The sequence below is a fragment of the Rana temporaria genome, chromosome 1, assembly GCF_905171775.1.
Source record: "Rana temporaria chromosome 1, aRanTem1.1, whole genome shotgun sequence".
Lineage (NCBI taxonomy): Eukaryota > Metazoa > Chordata > Amphibia > Anura > Ranidae > Rana > Rana temporaria.
Window position 1 is genome coordinate 592491458 of NC_053489.1, and position 14424 is coordinate 592505881.

The window sequence follows — 14424 nt, forward strand, 5'->3', positions numbered from 1 at the left end:
GTTGGTGTTCTTATCCTGAACTTATGCTTAGGTCAGGCGTGTAGGCTATGTTAGGTTTGGGTGCTCACAGCTCTGCTGTGACAGGCACGTTCATTTCTAGAACCTTTAATGTTCACGTTTGAGTTATTCATTTGGCTTGTGTTGAATATGGATAAATAAAGCCGCGGCCTTGCCTTTCAAATCAACAACTGTTTTTGTGTTTATTGTAAGAAGGTGCTAGGTACTGGATGTGATATTGTGGCTTTATGCCTATTCTTCTAGTCAAGAGATAGGAAATGTTACTCTTTGAATAGTGTGAATTATAAAAATGTAATCCAGTGATTAGAAGCAGGAGTAGTTTGATGTCCCATACCCCAAAATCTCATACTAACATGCCCTTGATTCCATTATAATTTGCAGGATTAGATAAACTGTACATGTATTTTACTATAGCTGTTGCTTAAAGGGTAACTCCACTTTCATGGAAAAAATAATATAGCATATACATTTGCGACACAGGTCATTTGTCATCTTTCCTTTTGAATCTGCAGATCTGTAATTTTCTTTAAAGTGCAATACAATTTGGCTACCTGGAGGTGTTCTGTACATAATTTCCTGCTTGTGTGATTGGCTCAATGATTTTCCCTGAAGTCTACACTAAGATACAAGTAAGATGTTTGGCATCCCCTGCAACCAAAATTTCATTTTTTGGTGAGATACTCAAAATAGGAGAGCCCTGATTCTGCAGCAGCTGGTTGATAATTATGAAGACACTCCCATTAGACTCACTACACACAGGGGCACAGAGGAACAAACAGTGATTTCTTCAGAATAACAAAAAGGTAGGAATCTTCAACAAAGTTTGTTAAAATCCTTCCAATGTACATCGGTCACCCAGAGGGGAATGTTTTTTTGGATGACACTCATTTCCCAGGAGGCCACTCGGTATAGGTATAGGAGAAGACATATCGTGGTGCAGGAAGAAGGCAGGAAGAAGGCAGATTAGCTATTCTACCTAGCAACAAGGATTTAGAGGCATGTAAAACATTTTTTTTTTTTTTACTCTGTTAATGATATTATTTTAAATCTACTGATGCATAGTTCAATTCGAGGGTGGAGCTCCGCTTTAAGTAAAGTTTTAGAATTTCTGAACTTATAATCTTATGCTTTTGTGTCATTCTATACATTTATGATATTTTACTATCTTAACTTGTCTATTTATCCAAACATTGTCTATTTATCCAAACATTTTCAAGTGATGTAGAGTACCCGTACCCCCACAAAGTCTCCAGCATTGGGAGGACCCCCCAGGAGCAAATTTGGATATTTGGTAAGGAGTGAGGTACCAGCGTAACAAAATCTTCTGAAACAACTCCCAGAGGTTAACACATTTAGTAGAGGAGTATGTTACCTTTAGTGCCGTTTGCCATTGTTCCTCTGGATATACCTTGTTGAAATCCCTTTCCTACGCACACATAGGAAGCGACTTCAAGAATACGTGTTTGCTTTGGAGGAGAGAATAGAATAGTGATATACCCTTAACATTAAAGGTCTTCAAAAGGTAATACTGAGTAATTTGTCACGGGAGGGGAATAGAAACCCCAGTGAACTGCTTTAGAAAGTGGGGGATTTGCATATACTTATACTGCTCAGTTGTGGGTAATGAGAACTCCACCTGAACGCACAAGTCATGTTTAATGTTTTTCTATATACTAGTTGTGACAGAACCCACTGTCACTGTGTGTTTTGGAAGGGACTGTGGGCGGGCCTGTTACTCACAGATTATGGCCCAGGAGATACTGGAGACAAGCTGGCATTGAGATAATGTAATGTAATGCTACAGCCCTTCTCCCCCATCCCCCCCTTGTTGCTGTGTCTAATTGTCTTGGTTCATTGCACATAGACAATGGTCTGGACTGGAGATGTCTCTCCGCAGGGGATGTGTATTGAAAAGCTGCCTGCTTACCATAATCTCATTATGTTTATCTGTAGCCTGTTTCAATGTACAAATGTTCAGTTCCCATTGGTTGTTCCTTGTCCCCCTCCCCTCTTTGACAAGGCTAAGGGGAGTGTCCCTAACTGTGTGTAAAACTGTATACTTTGGATTTAATAAAGAGTTTTGTGCTCTGCATGTTTAACCCTCAACACCTGTGTGGATTGTCTTGTGATTGAGGGGTTAAGGGCTGGTTATGGCGAATCTGCAGGCTGCGGGTGCGTTTGGAGGACAGGAGACACAGGTCTGGCGGATGTGCCCACCTGGGGTATCTGAGATCCGTCACACTAGTCTTTCCCTTTAGGCCACATACACATTGGATGTTTTTTTACATTTTTACAGCAATATTTTTGGCTGTAGACTTTTTTTCTACAGTCATTAAACTCTCCATCATGTTATCCTATGTGTCCATGTACACATAGGCTGTTATCAGCAGTTTTGGGCAGTGGTGTTTTTGAGACATAAAAAACAAAACAAAAAACTAGTGGTTTCTGAGAGACGGTTTTCAGCTGTAAAAATGCTCTAACGCTGATAAACGTTGATAAACACTCAAAAACTTTGCTCACCAGCGTTTAACGTTTTTGATTCATTGAAAAAATATAAATAAAAAATTCTGAGATCTCAACAAGTCTCACCAACACCACACCTTCATCAGTTACAAGGCCCCCTGAAGTACAATGCAGTCCAGAACACCTCTATTGATACAAGACCATAAATTGTCCAGAGCTGTCATACACACATTGGATCTTCAAAGTATAAATCCACTATAATTCTATTGGTTAATGCATACTGATAATAGTGAGGAACGGAACTAAAATGCACAATGGAAAAGGTAATAAAAGAGTAAATCCCTCTAATAAATGCTGTCAGAGTAGACTCATATTTAAAACCATCTTGGGTGGTTTTATTGTACATCTTGTATTTTGAACAAGTCAATAGGGTCTGGTTATCTGTTGGTATCCACTCTCCATTAAAGTAAAGGGGAAAAATTTATTATTTTCATATAATGCATATCCCATTATGCCAGGGAAATGCTGGTATATTTAGCTACTGTAATAGTTTACCACCCCTTATCTTCCAGCCTTGTCAGAATTGTTCCAGAACTATCGACAAGGGTACATGTTGATTGCTTTTTGGGAAAAAATAAAATTTACTGGACAACAATTGTACCTGTATGTATCAAGCAACAGCATATCTACCACATAACTACTTAACAACCCTAGTAGCATTAAGAATTTATCTTGCTGCCTTTGTTTGTAACTATAGTGTCTAATCCTTCTCACCAATAAATCTTTTAAGCAATCTGAAACGTGCAATCAAAGTATTAGCGATTACATAATAATTCCTTAACTAAATTACAGACTCCAAGAAGAGTATCAGTCTCTGTATATTATAGGCTCAATTCACATAACTAACACATGTCGAAAGAATACTTTTTTTTTCTTCAAAAATGTTTTTATTTTCAAACCAATGGGTCCAATAAGTTTTAAAGAGATTATAGTCACGTGGGCAAAAAAAAGATCCTTATACTTGTGAATTGAACCTTACCTTGGTTCCTTAAAATGGGGTCGCCGGGCACACGCACCGGGTCACTAGTAGTGTTGCTCACGAATATTCGTATTGCGAATATTCGTTACGAATATTGCATATTCGAGTATTCGCGAATAACTCGAGTATCGCGGTCAAAATTCGCTATTACGAATATTCGTATTTTTTCAAATTTATTTTTAAAACAGATCACATCCTAGTGATCTCCATCGACGTCTAAAAGCATTGCTGGTATGATTAGAGACCCTGGGCGGAGTAGCTGAGGCAATCCTTTTATGTTGACGAATATTCGCTTTCGCGAATATTCGTATTACGAATATTCGCAAATATTTTCTCCGCCCTTCTTTTGCATCAGAGCCAATCAGAGTTCTCCTACCACAGTTGTCAGAGGTTAGCAACCTCCATAGCAACCAATAGGAACCTGCCTGCCCGACCAGTATATAAGATCACTCCCAGCAGTATTTCAGTGCAGATTCACAAGGTGGCTAGAGAGAGTGGAGTGTTTCTGTGCGTTTTTCCAGTGTATTGCGATCTTAGAGCTTAGGGCATTGTGCTTCCTATAGTGCTTTTAGTTCTGAGTTTCCTGCTTCTATAACCAACTGCTTTTTTCAAAGCAAAAGACCCAACAGCTTTTCTAAAAGCTCAGATTTGTGTTGTTTTGTCCAGGTTAGTGTAGCTTAGTGTTAGATAGATTTCTGTGTAGTTAGTGTAAGTGTACATTTCTTTAAGGTAGCTTAGTTTAGTGTGTGTTTAGTCTCTGTGTTTTGTGTATAAAAAAAAAAAAAAATAGCTTTAGTTTAGTCATATAAGTTTGTGTAAGTAGAGTTAGTGTTTAGTGCATATTAGTTTATTATTTGTAGTCCTCGTCTTTGTCCTTGCAAGTCAGTGTAAAAAAAAAAAAAAAAAAATGTAGCTTTAGTTTAGTCATATAAGTTTGTGTAAGTAGAGTTAGTGTTTAGTGCATATTAGTTTAGTATTTGTAGTCCTCGTCCTTGTCTGCGTCCTTCAGTCTAAAAAAAAAAAAAAAAAACCCAAAAAAAGTTTTAGCTGTAGTATTTTAGTTCCTGTTTAGTAGCTGTCTGTGTCGTAGTCTACGTCTTTGTCCGTGTAAAAAAACAAAAAAACAAAAAAAAAAAAGTTTTAGGTGTAGTATTTTAGTTCCTGTTTAGTAGCTGTCCGTGTCGTAGTCTACGTCTTTGTCCGTGTAAAAAAAAAAAAAAAAAAAAGTTTTAGGTGTAGTAGTTTTATTCTAGTTTAGTAGCTGTCTACGTCTTTGTCTGCGTCTTTGTCTGCGTGCCTGTCTTGCTAAAAAAACAAAAAACACTCCTTTCTCACATCCCCCCCCCCCAATAAAGTTTACCCCCCCCCCCCCCACATCAGCAAGCTGTCCAGGCATGCTGGGAGTTGTAGTTTTGCAACAGCTGGAGACACACTGTTTGGGAAATACTAATATCTGATCTTATATCCTAACTTTTAAACTAGTCTAAAATGCAGTTAAAGATAATGAAATAACAGTGGTGAAATTACTTACACTAATCAGCAGTTTTTCCTCACTGGATGAAAAGTTACTCCCCACCATCTTCGCTTCGCTCAAAATAGCACAAAATAGCGATCCGAAAATCGACTGGCAAAGATCCAGGAAATGATCTCCGTTCTCGCGTGTTCTTAGCGCACATGCGCGGACGAGAATTTCGCAATCAATTTCGCATTCGCATTAGCGAAATTTCGCAAAAAAATGTTTTTGATAAAATATCACGAATATTCGATTTTAACGAATATTTCACGAATATTCGTCTATATATTCGTGATATATCGCGAAATCGAATATGGCGTATTCCGCTCAACACTAGTCACTAGCAGTGTCACGGTTGCCGTGCCCTAGATTGCAGGGAAGAAAAGACGTCCACCCAAAGGGAGGAATGGTTCCTGCCGGCGTCATTTTATAATGGCCCGGTAAGAAAGGCGTTAAATAGGAATTACATGTAAACATTTATTTTTTAATTTTAGAGTAGGGAAGGGTTAAAGCTCATATAATTTTATTTTTGGAAGCCTATGTCTTAACTTCCTACCCTGGAAATGCAGCAGAAATGAGTGGAAATCTCTCCAAAATGAATGGAATTCACTTCTTAGAGAGTTGTCAAAAAACCCGGTGTCCCTATTTAGGCTGGGTTTACATTGATACTACACGACAGTCATACGACTGTCATCCTACTTTGCTCTGTGACATCAGTCCTATATCCATCCCACTTGAATGAACAGGATACTACTTTGATCCGACTTCGTGATAGTATGACTTGTCCTTTGACCAATAAAAACAATCCCAGTGTGACATAAATTCCTTTTACTGCTGTTGTAATCACCATGTTGGATGTCACACAAGGATCCTAATTTGATCCTACTTCAGTGATATTCAATGGGCTGAAGTTGGACCAAAGTCGGACCAAAGTAGTGCAGGAACCTTTTTCAAAGTCAGACAGACTTGTGTCGGACCAGTTAAGATGGCTCTCATAGGGAAACATTGATTTTCACACGTCATGCGACGTGAGCTCCCAATGTCTGAGCATTTGTCGTACCAGTGTTAACCCAGCCTGAAGGATTTTCCCTTTCTGATTGCTCTGATTGAAAATGTCCTTGTTATTTCTGTTTTAGGCCGGGTTCACACTGGTATGACACGACAGTCGTATAACTTTGGATCCGACTTTGCCCTATGACCTGAAGTCCGACTTCAGTGAACAGCGATCCGACTTTGATCCCTGACAATAGCAGGCACTGTGTCTGGTACGAATCTTTAGGGGGAAATAGATGCAAAATAAAAAAAAATAAAAAAGGCATGGGTTCCCTCTTCAAGAGCATACCAGGCCCTTAGGTCTGGTATGGATTTTAAGGGGAACCCCCATGCCAAAAAAACAGCATGGGGGTCACCCACAAAATCCATACCAGACCCTTATCTGAGCACACAGCCTGGCAGGTCAGGAAAGGGGATGGGGATGGGCGAGCGGTGAGTCTTCCCAGAAAGAAGAAGGGGTGTTGACAGCAATAATAACTCATCAAAGGGTCTTACCCTTCACTACTTTAACAATAACTAAAAACAAAAATTGCCTTTACTTACACTTTTTCGGAACATATTTATTTGCACCATCTAGCTCAGTGTGCTAGTGTAATTTTTTTTTTTTTCGTATTGTAGGTAAAGTTAGGCAGCCAAGCCTGTGTGTTTAAATCTTGGTCAGAGTAAGTGATCCAGGGAGGCTGGAATGACTCATCAGGCAGCCGCTCTGATGACCCCCCCCCCCCTGCCCTACTTGCTGAAACTTTGCAGAAACTTCCAGAAGAATAGGAGGGAGGTTAGGGGGAGCTGTCTGGAGTATTGGTAGAGGGAGGGACCTCTTAAATACTCTGGGTCAGGCCAGCAAGGGCAGAGTAGTTCAGGTGGAAGATGGAGATGGAGTGCTGAGGAGGCCCTTGATGGTACCCCTTTATTCTGAGGGGGGCCTCAGGCCCGTAGCTTGGGTGCAGGAGGGATCCTCCTCTCAAAACACAAGGAGGAGTCCTGTCCAGTGGCACGGGAGCAGGTGTGAGGACAGCTGGAGATGGAGATCTCCAGGGAGAAGACAGCCAGGTGGCAGATGAGTGAGACAGTTGGGGAGGACTGAGAGACAGCCTGAGAGGACTGAGGAGTGGCAGTCTGAGATGGTTGTAGAGTCAGTTTGGGAGGACTGTGGATGATTAGCCAGGAGGGCTAGTGAAAGGGGCAGCTGCAACCAGGCCAGTCAGTGCCAGAAGAGGTGGTGCTGGGATCAGTAGTCCCAGAAAGGCAGCTGCACACTGGGAATTTTCTACACACCAAAGGGACCCGCAGTCCCTGCCTGTAAAGGGCTGTTACTGGATCTGGCTGAGTGCATTGTCAGATTCCCCAAATAATATTCCAGCTGGGTATGGGTGTTTCTGCAAGCAAGATTTGTGCAGAAGAGGAGTGTATATATGGACTGTATACAGTTGTGTCCCTGAAAAGTTTATTTTGCTGATGAGTCAAGTGGGCATCCCATAATATCCTTATCCCTATCCAAGTTTAATACCCCAATAAACAAAACAAAGTTGCCAGACTGCTTCCTGACTCAAGTGTGCTGTGGAAGTTTGGTATGTCTGGCTGTGCAGGGTGGGGGATCCCTATTCACCAGCGACTCGTATGGGGTAGTGCTACATTTATAAAGTAGTGAGTATTATTAAGTGGTAACTTGCAGAGGTACCATATCTGAACAATAGCATAAATCAGTTGCAATAAGAACGCATGGACTAGAACAGTACCACACCATAGTAATTTGTAAAAAACTGATATGAATAAATATATATATATATATATATATATATATATATATATATATATATATATACACTGTATATATAAAGGAAAACTGCAGGGTGAGGTGCACATCGGTCCCAGCTGATAGTGCTAGCAATCAAGCCTTCCCACAGGCTTAGATATAGAAAAATAGCGGAGGGATTGCTGCACTTAAAAATTCTTTATTCGTATAAATTCGTCCATAAGACATCAAAAATACATCATTTATACAGTCAGGCAGACATGGTAATAAACGTTTTCAGGCTAATGTAGATCGCGCCCTTCCTCATAGTATCATGCCTATGCCCGATCAAGAGTGTGAGCGAATAAATACATCAAAAAAATCGCTGATCGCCGCCATTAGTAGAAATAATTAATAAAAATGCAATAAAAATATTCCCTATTTTGTAAACGCTATAAATTTTGCACAAACCAAACGATAAAAGCTTATTGCGATTTTTTTTACCAAAAATAGGTAGAAGAATACGTATCGGCCTAAACTGAGGAAAACATTTTTTATATATGTGAAAAAGGGTAATGCGCTAAATCAACTGATTAAATAAGGTGTCAACACATCAAAATTACTGGAGAAAAAAGAGAAATTGATACAAAGAATAAAGTTCCAAATTCTATATATATCGTCCCTAGTTGCTGTGATCCTGAAGGCAACTCAAAGGCACTTTGCCAGACCACACACACACAATGTGTGAGAGATATAATCAGCTTGATGATGTAGTAATCAAACCTGTCAGGTCAAAAATGCTTTTCACCAGGTATTCACATGTTCACATATGCAAAAGAAAGGGAGACAAAAAGAAGACCAATAGTGTGATACTGTTAATGAAACACCAACGTCTCACAACACTCAGAACATCACTCACGAATCCCCGATATTAAATAGGCTTCAGCGTGTGTGCATGTAAACTGCTCAGCTTGTCAGGCTCCTCATCCGGCACCTCCGTGCGTCCCGTCACTCAAGCTCCTCCCCCACGCGTATCGTCACTAGACACGTGACTTAATCATGGGTCAATGTGTGACTGAGGCTTACCATGGCTATAAATAGCCTATCACACACTCGCAACGGCGCAAACGGACCAATGGGGAGGCACCAATGACTACATCATTGCAGATACACCACAACATTTCAGCCAATTGTGGTTTATAAAAGTATCTCTTTAACAAGTTTTAATATGATACAAATTGAGACAAAATTATGTCTTTACAAAAACAAACACAAATAAGCTTTTCACAGGTTCTGCTACGGACGAATCCGTGCAACTCAGGTAAAACAACTTGTATGTATGCAGACAGCATCCCGTGTTTCTCATTTAGTATTAATACCACATAAGCCAGAAAATATTGATATGTATATAAATATAAATATATATAAAAAAAACTAAAATACATATATGTAAAAAAATCACCATATTTGATATTACATGTGGATCAGACCAAAACTGTTGATCACATATCCCAGTTTGCACTATCAATTTAATAACATAATAGACATGATATGCATACCAATACTATATACAAGAGCACTACACCACTATCCAACCAGTGGGTACAAGCTCAAATTAAAATTAGAATTAAAATAGCATTTGGGATAGCTAATTAGGAGATGTGAGAAATGTATACATATATATAGATTAAAAACTTTTAAAAATCAGATATAAAACAGTTAAGATCAAAGTCAATATTTAAACCATTCGGAGAGAGAGATCCCATCTCATGGATCCATCTCGATTCTGCTTTACTGATCTCTCTCACCCTATGGCTTCCTCTCCAGTGGGGACTATATTTTTGTATGCCCCAAAATTTCAAACCCTTTGGGTTCCCTTGGTGACATAACCCAAAATGACGGGAGACATTATGTTTCGGGTATGTATTTATAATATTTTGTACATGCTCTCTTAATCTTTTCCATAAGGGTCGTTTAGTGCGGCCTATGTATTGTAAGGAGCATGGGCACTCCAGGACATACACAACACCCTCAGTTCTGCAGGTAATAAGGTCATCAATATTATACTCCTTCTTGGTGACATTTGAAGTGAATTTGGTACATTTTTGACCATTAAAATTCGTATTTTTACATGCAAAACACCTCTTGCATGGGAAGAAACCCTTACCCTGGAAGAAGGTAAGTACATTTTTCTTTAATGGAGGATCAGGAACGTTTTTAGCTACTAAGTCCCTTAAGGTGGGAGCTCTACGATATACCACCCTAGGGATACTGGGTAGAATACCCTGTAGTTGCTGGTCAGCTCTCAGGATAGGCCAATGCTTTTTGAAAATGGTTTCTAACTGTCTATGTTGGACAGTATAGTTTAGGATAATCGGGAGATTATTATCCATTTGATCAGATTTCACTTTGTCCTGAATCAGGGTAATTCTAGGTGTGTCATATACTTTACGGATTTGTTCTTGAATAAAATCCTCATTGTATCCTTTGTTCACAAACTTTGTTCCTATTAAATTAAAACAAAGTTTGTGAACAAAGGATACAATGAGGATTTTATTCAAGAACAAATCCGTAAAGTATATGACACACCTAGAATTACCCTGATTCAGGACAAAGTGAAATCTGATCAAATGGATAATAATCTCCCGATTATCCTAAACTATACTGTCCAACATAGACAGTTAGAAACCATTTTCAAAAAGCATTGGCCTATCCTGAGAGCTGACCAGCAACTACAGGGTATTCTACCCAGTATCCCTAGGGTGGTATATCGTAGAGCTCCCACCTTAAGGGACTTAGTAGCTAAAAACGTTCCTGATCCTCCATTAAAGAAAAATGTACTTACCTTCTTCCAGGGTAAGGGTTTCTTCCCATGCAAGAGGTGTTTTGCATGTAAAAATACGAATTTTAATGGTCAAAAATGTACCAAATTCACTTCAAATGTCACCAAGAAGGAGTATAATATTGATGACCTTATTACCTGCAGAACTGAGGGTGTTGTGTATGTCCTGGAGTGCCCATGCTCCTTACAATACATAGGCCGCACTAAACGACCCTTATGGAAAAGATTAAGAGAGCATGTACAAAATATTATAAATACATACCCGAAACATAATGTCTCCCGTCATTTTGGGTTATGTCACCAAGGGAACCCAAAGGGTTTGAAATTTTGGGGCATACAAAAATATAGTCCCCACTGGAGAGGAAGCCATAGGGTGAGAGAGATCAGTAAAGCAGAATCGAGATGGATCCATGAGATGGGATCTCTCTCTCCGAATGGTTTAAATATTGACTTTGATCTTAACTGTTTTATATCTGATTTTTAAAAGTTTTTAATAGTATTTTATCTATATATATGTATACATTTCTCACATCTCCTAATTAGCTATCCCAAATGCTATTTTAATTCTAATTTTAATTTGAGCTTGTACCCACTGGTTGGATAGTGGTGTAGTGCTCTTGTATATAGTATTGGTATGCATATCATGTCTATTATGTTATTAAATTGATAGTGCAAACTGGGATATGTGATCAACAGTTTTGGTCTGATCCACATGTAATATCAAATATGGTGATTTTTTTACATATATGTATTTTAGTTTTTTTTATATATATTTATATTTATATACATATCAATATTTTCTGGCTTATGTGGTATTAATACTAAATGAGAAACACGGGATGCTGTCTGCATACATACAAGTTGTTTTACCTGAGTTGCACGGATTCGTCCGTAGCAGAACCTGTGAAAAGCTTATTTGTGTTTGTTTTTGTAAAGACATAATTTTGTCTCAATTTGTATCATATTAAAACTTGTTAAAGAGATACTTTTATAAACCACAATTGGCTGAAATGTTGTGGTGTATCTGCAATGATGTAGTCATTGGTGCCTCCCCATTGGTCCGTTTGCGCCGTTGCGAGTGTGTGATAGGCTATTTATAGCCATGGTAAGCCTCAGTCACACATTGACCCATGATTAAGTCACGTGTCTAGTGACGATACGCGTGGGGGAGGAGCTTGAGTGACGGGACGCACGGAGGTGCCGGATGAGGAGCCTGACAAGCTGAGCAGTTTACATGCACACACGCTGAAGCCTATTTAATATCGGGGATTCGTGAGTGATGTTCTGAGTGTTGTGAGACGTTGGTGTTTCATTAACAGTATCACACTATTGGTCTTCTTTTTGTCTCCCTTTCTTTTGCATATGTGAACATGTGAATACCTGGTGAAAAGCATTTTTGACCTGACAGGTTTGATTACTACATCATCAAGCTGATTATATCTCTCACACATTGTGTGTGTGTGGTCTGGCAAAGTGCCTTTGAGTTGCCTTCAGGATCACAGCAACTAGGGACGATATATATAGAATTTGGAACTTTATTCTTTGTATCAATTTCTCTTTTTTCTCCAGTAATTTTGATGTGTTGACACCTTATTTAATCAGTTGATTTAGCGCATTACCCTTTTTCACATATTTTGTTTGGTTTAGTTCACCGTTTTTAATTGCTGCTTTATCATTTATTCATTGATTAAGTAATATAATTTTTTTTTACTATAGTAGCGCTGTAGACCTTTCACATACATTTTTTATATATGTTTTTGGGGGATATTTATTACAGCAAAAAGTAAAAAATATTGCATTTTTTTCAAAATTGTCGCTCTATTTTTGTTTATAGCGCAAAAAATAAAAACCGCAGAGGTGATCAAATACCACCAAAAGAAAGCTCTATTTGTGGGGAAAAAAGGACGTCAATTTTGTTTAGGAGTCACGTCGCGCGAGCGCGCAATTGTCTGTTAAAGCGACGCAGTGCCGAATTGTAAAAACGCCTTTGGGCATTTAGCAGCATATTGGTCCGGGGCTTAAGTGGTTAATTGATAATTACCAAGCATTTGAAAAATCTGGAATCAATTGATCGAACAGTTAAACTCAAGTTTCCTAATATAACATATTATTCAGGTATGTCTAGGGTTGCCACCTCATCCCTTTAAAACAGAACACATATGAATTACACAGGTTCTGTGGCTGATTAAGGTGGTAATTGAACTCAAGTGGAGCCTTATCTAAATTAAATTAGCCTCAGAACCTGTGTAATTCATATGTGTTCTGTTTTAAAGGGATGAGGTGGCAACCCTATACGGTATGTCACGATCCTAGGAATTTTAGGTCACAAATGGTATTTGCAAAGATTTACATCATACAGATTATATTTAATTGGAACCATTTGAAAGCAAATCAATATATATATATATATATATATATATATATATATATATATATATATATATATATATATATATATATATATATATACTGTATATAGATAAATCTATATAGATATACAGTGTATATATATATATATATATATATATATATATATATATATATATATATATATATATATATATATATATATATATATATCATAATTGGTGAGAGACTGAGGGTTAAGCAGGAGGGGTATAAGAAAACTAATTAGAATATTTTTGAATTGACTGCTTTGTTTAAATATGAATATTTTATTCATGTTAAAACATTTTTAAACAAATAAAAATCAGACTTTTTTTTTTCTGTGGTGTGGTACCAGTAATGTTTACAAGTTCTCTTTGCAAATGATTAAAGTAGTGAATGTTACTTTCATTCCAGGTGAATAAATCACTGAAATGTAAAACACATACAGCAGAAAGATTTACCAGCATTGAATGTTTTGTGAATGTCACATATGCTGCTTTATCAATATACCCCTAAATAAGGTTTTAGGTAATGAAAAAAAATCTGCAATCTGTTAGAAAAATATACAAAAAATAAATAAAAAATTTCATACACTTTAAGAGCAGATGTAATATTAAGAAAATAATAATACGTTGTCTCTCCCAAATAAGTCAGTGTACTATATACAGTGCAAGTATTTTCTTACCAATCACTGAGCCCAGGTCCTGAAAAGTGTCCTGAATTCTGTTTAGGAGGGGAAGTGTAAGCTTTAATGTTTCTGTTGTTCTGTTTATCTTTTCGCAGAAAGTTCTAATGAGATCTTGCATTAGTGGGATTAGTGCGAAGACCAATTCCTCTACATTTTCCTTGTTTTTAGGGGACGCTTCCTCCAGTACATCTTCCACATGATTATTAAATTGTTTAATCTGTGTCAGAATCAGAAGAAGATGGTGAATCTGATCCTCAGTATTTGTGTCGTTAGTGGATAATGATTCCATTTTGGCTGTATATTGATGTGATCCTGTATGCCCGGCTGCCTCTAATCAGGTAGCAGGGAAATCTGAAATGTGGTTTTTGGTCTACAGTCCTGTTTTAATGACCCAGCCAGTCCTGCTTTGACCTGCCAGTCATTGAGTTACTATGGACAGCAGTTACCCCAGTAACAGGAAGGAGTGGCAGCACAGTACACAGAGATTTCAGCTAGTGATTGACTTCCTCTACAGTAAGTCATTTTACTGCATGACATAGGCTTTCTTTAAAGTATTTATTTTCCTATTGCAACACTGGGAAGTTCTTTTGTAAACACTTGTACTCGGAAGCAAGGTGCTAGCCTATCCCTAATCTGGTTGTACTGGGTGATCTGAGATACGAGAGCTTACTGTAGATCAGCTTGGACA

At 38.1% G+C, this 14424-nt stretch overlaps 1 protein-coding gene across 1 annotated transcript in view; it reads right to left on the reverse strand.

Moving 5' to 3' along the window:
* The window catches only part of DTHD1 (death domain containing 1), a 104709-nt gene extending 90558 nt beyond the window's left edge, over positions 1-14151 (reverse strand). The window contains exon 1 of the mRNA XM_040335147.1: positions 13734-14151. Coding sequence (XP_040191081.1) covers positions 13734-14025 — 292 coding nt within the window. The 5' untranslated portion in view covers positions 14026-14151. The remainder of the gene's footprint in view (positions 1-13733) is intronic.
* Between the last annotated feature and the right edge of the window lie 273 nt (positions 14152-14424).